Raw genomic sequence first — 7,935 nt, 5'->3', positions numbered from 1 at the left:
GGATTACAGGCATGTGCCACCACACCCAGCCCAATGTGGCAATTTTTAATGTCAGAGGTTTGAGCTCCTTTAACTACTCTCTCTTTTTGGTGCTAAGGATTGAACCCAGGGCATTATGCATGCTAGGCAAGCACTCTACCTCAACTGTATATTTTAATCATTAAATAACTTAAAAATATGACATACATAATGCTGTTTTCAATCCTTTGTAAGCAGTGGCACGTGCAGAAAATCTAGGGGCTTTAAGCTAACATTCGGAGTGCCTAAGAGGCTGGCATCAGAGTGCATCTGGCCCCCTGCCTCACACTGCCTGGCTACCCTGAGGGCTGAGGGGATCAGTGTGTTTTTACTTTCCTGAGATTCATTCACAAACCCTGATCCAGATGTCACTGGAGTTTAATCAAGGCTCTCTTCATCATTATTATGACCTTCTACAGTTCGAATACCACAAATTCTGGGAACAAATTAATCCAAAGCAGGTGAAATCTCAGATATTCAACTTAAAATTAACTTCTGGCTTAAATAAGCAGGAACTTTATTTGTCTTCATAAATGACAATAATCGGGGCTGGGGATTTAGCTCAGCGGCAAAAGCGCCTGCCTGGCAAGTGCAAGGTTGTGAGTTCGGTTCCTGATACCGGAGAAAAACAAAACAAACAAACAAAAGACAATAATCTACAATTTGGTTTTTGAGAATTATATAACCTGTAGTTCTTCACTTTTTTTTGTCTTTTTGAGACAGGGTCTCACTGCAGTTCAGGCTGGCTTTGAGCTCACGCTGTAGCCCAGGCTGGTCTCGAACTCGAACAACCATCCTCCTGCCTCAGGCTCTCGAATGCTGGGATTACAGGCATGCGCCACCACACTCGGCTTTTCACTTTTCTTTATTAAGAAATTTTTCTTGATTTTTTCCTTAATCAGATTTTTTCTTTTTTTTTTGTCTTTTTCAGTCAGGGTCTCGCTGTGCAGTTCAGGCTGGCCTTGAGCTCACTTTGTAGCCCAGGCTGGCCTCGAACTCACAACGATCCTTCTGCCTCAGCCTCCCGAGTGCTGGGATTACAGGCGTGTGCCACATGCCCAGCTCTTAATCAGAATTTTATTTATCCTTGAAAATAAACTGGCAAGCTTTCTTTTAAGGATTGTTGGTTCCTTGGAGTTCTATAGGTTAAAGTGTTTTCTGCTAGACATGGTAGTAAGCACCTATAATCCCAGCACTTGGAGGCTGAGGCAAGAGGACTGACTACAACTTTGAGTTCAGCTGAGGCAACTCAGTGAGAATTTATCTCAACATAAAACATTTTTTAAAAAAGGGTTGGGGATGTGAGGCCCTGGCTTCAGTTCCCAGTACCATCACACAGAAACTTTTTCTCTTATCTCTTTTTGTTTTGTTTTGTGATGCGGGGGATCATGCATGCTTGGTAAACATTATACCGCTGAGCTACATCCTTATGTCCTAAAATGTTTTAAAGGGAAACAGTTGTGATGAATTTTCACATCCTTCCATAATCACTGATTTATTCAGGCATTCCACATCTTGAACCAATTTGATATTTTTGTAAACATCTGTTCTCTACCTTTTCAAATATATTAGAATGAAGTCACACATAATTTTTAAAAATTTCCCTCCCCTTCCTATTCAAATTTTTTATATGACATTTGTAAAATAGTCTATCTTATTGTATTGTTAAACAACTTTTAGATTAAGGCTACTATTTTGTTTCTCATTTTAATAACTTTTTTTTTGGTGCTTCGATACAGGGTCTCACTATATAGTTCAGTGTGGCCTTGAACTCACTATATATCCCAGGCTGGTCTTGAACTGAGAGTGATCCTCCTATGTCAGCCTCCTGTGTGCTGGGATTATAACAACCTTTTTATTTTTAATCATTCTCACTGCTGATTTGGATTTATGTTGTAATTCTTTTCTAACGTTAGAGTAATTAATCATTCATTGAACATGTTCAGTATGTGATGGGGAATGACTAGGTGCTGGAGATATATGCTTGGTGACAAAGCCCTGACATTTAATCCTTGAGTTCTTTTTTTTTTTTTTTTTTTTGTTTTTCTCCGGTACCGGGAACCGAACTCACGACCTTGCGCTTGCCAGGCAGGCGCTTTTGCCGCTGAGCTAAATCCCCAGCCCCTCCTTGAGTTCTTTTTGAGACGGGGTCTCACTACAGTTCAGGCTGGCCTTGAGCTCACTTTGTAGCTCAGGCTGGTCTCGAACTTGTAACAATCCTCCTGCCTCAGCCTTCTGAGTGCTGGGATTATAGGTATGCACCACCACACCTGGCTCTTTTTTTTTTTTAAAAAAAAAAACAAAACAGGGTCTTGCTATGTAGCCCAGGCTGGCCTCGAACTTGAGGTAATCCTGCCTCAGCCTTCTGAGTTCTGGGATCACAGGCATTTGCCATTACAATAGCTGAATGAAGGCCTTTTTGTGATAATTATGGCCTTATTACTGTTTTTTGGAATGAATTATAACAAATCATTATGAAGGATTTTTCCTTCTCATGTGAATTCAGTAAGTGATAATGACAACAAAATTAGTAACAATAGCTAGTACTTATTGAGCACATATGTTCCACATACATGTTTAAAGGCTTTATAAGAAATGTTAAGTTTTAGTCTTCATGAAAACTTTCTATTAGGTCGATATAATTATCACTTAAAAATAAGTGAAGAAAATAAGCAAAAGAGGGACAGAGACCCTGCAAAATTTCCCTAATGCTCTGCAGTCAGTAAACAATGGAAATGAGAAGACAATGTCAAGTAAAGTCTATGCTGGGAAAAGAGGCACATTCACGTTTTTTTAAGGTGAGGTCCTGCTGTTGCTCAGGCTGGTTATGAACTGCTGGGCTCAAGTGATCCTCGTGCTTCACCTCCCCAAGTAGCTGGGACTACAGGTGCTCACCACTGTGTAAGTCACTTTCTAATTGGAATTCTCAGAAATTTAACATACTGAATGTTAAGAAGGTTGGTCTACATTCTTTTTTTTTTTTTGCTTTTTGAGACAGGGTCTCACTATGCAGTTCAGGCTGGTCTTGGGCTCACTTTGTAGCCCAGGCTGGTCTTGAACTCACAACGATCCTCCTGCCTCAGCCTCCCAAGTGCTAGGATTACAGGTGTGCGCCACCATGCCCGGCACTACATTTTTACTAACTTTTTAAAGCATTGATTTTCTAATGCTTAGTAAGCAGTAAGAGAGACGAACGCCCACATTTATTGAATTTTCTTCTGGTATATTACTCTAATGTTCCACAACAGAAGTGACAAGTGAAGGTTTTCTGACATCAATTACATTGATAATGACCTAATATTGAGCCATGTGTGAACTCCAGTGGCTTTTCTGTGTCCCTCGTATCTGAGGCTTGCTAACTAGTATGGATTCTGTAGTGTTCAATGAGCTGAGAGCCAAGCACAAAGGCCTGCCCACACTCTCTACATTCGTAAGGCTTGATGCCAGGGTGGATTCTCTGATGTTCAGTAAGCTGTGAACTACGGATGAAGGCCATCCCACACTCCCTGCATGCATAGGGCTTCTCACAGGTGTGAATTCGCTGATGGTGGGTCAGCTGTGAAACGCGAATGAAGGCTTTCCCACATTCCTTACACTCGTAAGGCTTGTCTCCTGTATGGATCCTCTGATGTTGAATAAGGTATGCACTGCGACTAAAGGCCTTCCCGCAGTCCTTGCATTCATAGGGTCTGTCACCGGTATGAACTCTCAGGTGACGCGTGAGCTGCGCGTGCTGTCTGAAGGCCTTCCCACACTCCTTACATTCATAGGGCTTCTCCCCGGAATGGATTCTCTGATGCCGAGTAACTTCTGAGCTGTGAATGAAGCCCTTCCCACATTCCTTACATTCATAGGGCTTCTCCCCAGTATGGATCCGCTGATGGACAGTCAGCTGAGAGTGCTGTCTGAAGGCTTTCCCACACTCTTTGCACTGGTACGGCCTAGCACCTGTGTGAATTCTGCGATGGACAGTAAGTTGTGAGCCACGGATGAAAGCCTTCCCACAGTCTTTACACACGTAGGGTTTCTCACCTGTATGAGTTCTTTGATGCAGAATAAGCTGTGAATGCTGCCTAAAGGTCTTTCCACATTCTTTACATTCATAAGGTTTGACACCAGTATGAAGCCTCTGGTGTAGGATAAGCTCCGAAGTCCTCCCGAAGGCCCGCCCACATTCCTTACAGCTGTAAGGTTTCTCACCTGTATGAATTCGCTGATGTTGAACAAGGTGTGAGGCACGGCTAAAGGCCTTCCCACATTCCTTACAGTCAAAGGGCTTTTCACCAGTGTGGGTTTTCTGATGCTGACTGAGGTGTGAGCCGCGGCTAAATGCTTTCCCACATTCAGTGCACGCAATCAGTTTCTCGCTGGTCCCACCGCGCTGATGGGGAGTGAGGGATCTGTGATGCTCGAGACCGGGCATGTTTTCATAGATGATTTCCACTTGCTTGAAATAGCACTCCTGGTTTATTTCTCGTCTCTCAAATTGGCCTTTGCATTCCCAGTCACCTCTAAAACTGGAGCCCTCAAGATCACACTTTTTAAGGGTTTCCATGAACTCCCAATTGAAAGACTTTATTTCAAAAATATGTTTTTGTGGAAATGTCTCACACGTGGACTCCAAGCCTGAAAAATATAAAAGTAAATACAAGCTATGCTCACACAAAGAACTAGTATGTGTAGGTGCATATGCCATCTCCTCATGATGACTGTACGTTACGGACTGCAAACATGTACTAATAAAAATAAAAATTAAAAAAAGGAAAAAAAATCTGTTCTCTTCTATGAAAAAATAAAATCCACAGTAAAACAGGGAAGATAGAATAAAAATAATAACAATAAAAAGTGACTAGCCTAAATAAGTCTCAAACATTGGTCAATTTCTAAAAAGCACACAAAAGCACAGACATTGTATGAGGCTCATATGGTGTCAGAAGGGAGCAAGACGAAATAAGCCAGGTTCTCCATTTTGATACGGATCAGAATCATTTAGGAAGAATATTAACCATACACATGTCCAAGCCTACCTCAGACTGAATCGAAATCTACAAAAGTTGGGCCAAAGTGTGTGTGTGTGTATTCATATATTTTAAAGTCTCTGTGGTACTGGGATTGAACCTACGGCCTCACACATATACGAATTTTTTAATTGAGCTTAAAATTCACATAACAAAACTTCCCATTTAAACCATCTAAACCAAATGTGCATTAAAATGCACAATTCAGTGGCTTGTAGCACATTCCCACTATCTAGTTTGAGAACATTTCATCATCCCATTTAGAACCCCAAGGCCCTCAGCCAGGCACGATGGCACATATTTGCAGTCACAGCCCTCTGAGAGGGTCAAAAGTTTGAGCCCAGCCAGGGCAACACAGTGACTCAGTGAGATCCTGCCTCAAAATACAAAATGGGATGGGGATGTAATTCAGTGGGAAAGCCCTGAGTTCAATGCTCAACACTGTGGAGCGGGTAGGGTGGAAGGGGAAGAGAGAGACATAGTGAGAGAGAGAGAGAGAGAGAGGACAACCTAAAACCTAAGACCCATAAAAAGTCTCTCCCATTCTCTATTCCCTCCATCCCTAGCTAGCCACTACTGATTAGGCAGAGAGCCACTAATTCTACCTTTATACCTTTGCCTATTCCAGACATTCTGTATAGATAAAGCACTTCTACTTTTTCCTTTATGTTTGTTTTTTAAGATGGGGGCTTGCTATGTTGCCCAGGCAAGAATCTCCTGTCTCAGCCTCCCCAGTAACTGGGATTATGATGCATGCCATTATACCCAATTCGAGGCAATCTCTATACTGTGTCCCATCATATGACATTGAGGCCAAGCAAAATGAAAATCTGCCTGGCCTTCTCATTGCCTTCCCACTGTGCTGAGAGTGCATCCAAATGCAGTCATGGCTCACAATGCTCTTGGCAAAGCAGGTCCCTGATGTCTTTCTTGTCACTGTCTCAACCAGGGACAATACAACGTCACACTGAGGACTCTCCCTTCTCCTACCTTTGTACCAAACCACAGGCTTTCTTTGAGCAGCTAGAATAAACGTAGGCCTTTTCCACCTCAGATCACTCAACAGGTCCGGTGCTCTTCACATGCTCTTTTCTCATCCTTTAGGTCTCAGATGAAAACTCACTTTTTTTTGTCTTTTGTCAGTTCAGGCTAGTCTTGAACTCACTTGATAGCCCAAGCTGGCCTTGAACTTGCAACGATCTTCCTGCCTCAGCCTCCCCAGTGCTGGGATTACAGGCGTGAGCCACCATGCCTGGCTCGAAAACTCACTTTTAAAAAAGTGTTCAGCAGGCACATGTATTCTCTTTTGCACAGCTGTGTCCTGTCCCTATTACACTTTTATCAGTAATAATTATACTTCCATATATTTATCTGTTGATGTATTTGTTTTCTTGCTTCTAAATTTCCCAAAGACAGAAATAATGCCTTTTCAATAGTGACTGTAATCAACTCCTAGCATAGAGCAGATTTTTGGTAATGGATTTGGGAATGAATAAATATTGGATTCCAGACAGACACGCCAGTGGAACACAATAAAAAGCATAAAAATAGATTGAAGTTTATTGAAATTGAATATACTATAAAGGTAGTATCTCAAAGGGATAAACAGTAGTTTTTGTAATAAATAATATCAGGGTAACCAAACAGTCATTTAAGAAAAGAAAAATCAGATCCATATATTACGGTACCACATACCAGAATAAAATCCAGATAGGTTTTTTCCCCCAATGTTCAAATTGAACAAATTATGCAGGGAATGGGAGTGTAGCTCAGTGGTAGAGTGTGTGCTTAGTTATCTGGAGTGAGGCTTGAGTTTAACTCCAGACTGGAACAAAAGTAAAAAACCCAAAAGACAAATAAACCCATGATGCAATATACTGTTATACAGTCATCTTTTTGTACCAAGATCCCTTGAACTTACTGTGTAAGTACAACTCTGTACCTAAGGACAACATCTCCCTGATCTACTTCCTCTCCCTACCCAAATCCTGGTAATGACATTCTCCTCTCCCCTTTGACGAGTTTGGCCTTTTTAGATTTCACATATAATTAGATCATGTGGTATTTGTCTTTCTGAGTCTGGCTTATTTCACTCAACATACTGTCTTCCAGATTCATCCATGTGTGAGAAATAATAGCTCTGTCTTTTCTATTCAACAGGACTGCCTCCATTTTGGACTCTAGTCCATTCTAGGCAGTCCCTCCTGAACACACCAAGTTGTGAGAAATGCCTGCTCAGTTTAGACTCCAGAAACATAGCTAATAGCTAAACATAACTTATCAACAGCCAGGGATTTTCAGTGCCCCATACCCCTATTCTCCCTTCCCTTAACAGCCCTGCCTAGCAACCTTTTGGGCCACTTAAACTAGCCAATCAGGATAGATTGTAAGCCAGGCGTGGTGGTGCACGCCTGAAATCCCAGCACTTGGGAGGCTGAGGCAGGAGGATCATTGGAAGTTCGAGACCAGCCTGGGCTACAAAGTGAGCTCAAGGTCAGCCTGAACTGCATAGTGAGACCCTATCTCAAAAAAGACAAAAATAAAATAAAAATAAAATAGGATAGATTGTAAACCTTCAACCCAACCAATGGGGGAAAAGGTTAGCTGCTTCTCTTGCTAGGGATCAAAGGAGCAACCTTCCTGGGTGCCTGCTACCTCATTGCTGGGGTGTGCCTGTGCACTTTTACAAAAGTAAAAAGCTTTGTCTAGGTTTCTTGGGTCTGAGTGCTTCATTATCTGCATCAGCAAATTGAGTCTGGGAGCTTATTTCCAGCACATGTTATGGCAAATGACAGAGACTTCCTTCTCTTTAAAGGCTAACTAGTATTTGTCTTAGTTACTTTTCCCATTGCTGGGACAAAATACCCAATACCCAAAGTTAAAGAGAGAAAGGTTTATT

The 7,935-nt window shown here is 41.9% G+C and overlaps 1 protein-coding gene across 2 annotated transcripts in view; it reads right to left on the bottom strand.

Moving 5' to 3' along the window:
* Nucleotides 1–3,192: 3,192 nt before the first annotated feature.
* The window catches only part of Znf565 (zinc finger protein 565), an 18,296-nt gene continuing 13,553 nt past the window's right edge, over nucleotides 3,193–7,935 (bottom strand). For both annotated transcript variants that reach the window (XM_013522322.1, XM_013522321.1), the window contains exon 5: nucleotides 3,193–4,644. In XM_013522322.1, coding sequence (XP_013377776.1) covers nucleotides 3,374–4,644 — 1,271 coding nt within the window. In that variant the 3' untranslated portion in view covers nucleotides 3,193–3,373. The remainder of the gene's footprint in view (nucleotides 4,645–7,935) is intronic.

The sequence above is a fragment of the Chinchilla lanigera genome, unplaced genomic scaffold (assembly GCF_000276665.1).
Source record: "Chinchilla lanigera isolate Chin_1 unplaced genomic scaffold, ChiLan1.0 scaffold00067, whole genome shotgun sequence".
In the NCBI taxonomy this organism is placed as follows: Eukaryota; Metazoa; Chordata; class Mammalia; order Rodentia; family Chinchillidae; genus Chinchilla; species Chinchilla lanigera.
The sequence above is the reverse complement of the archived record's forward strand: the minus strand, read 5'-3'. Positions and strand labels throughout refer to the sequence as shown.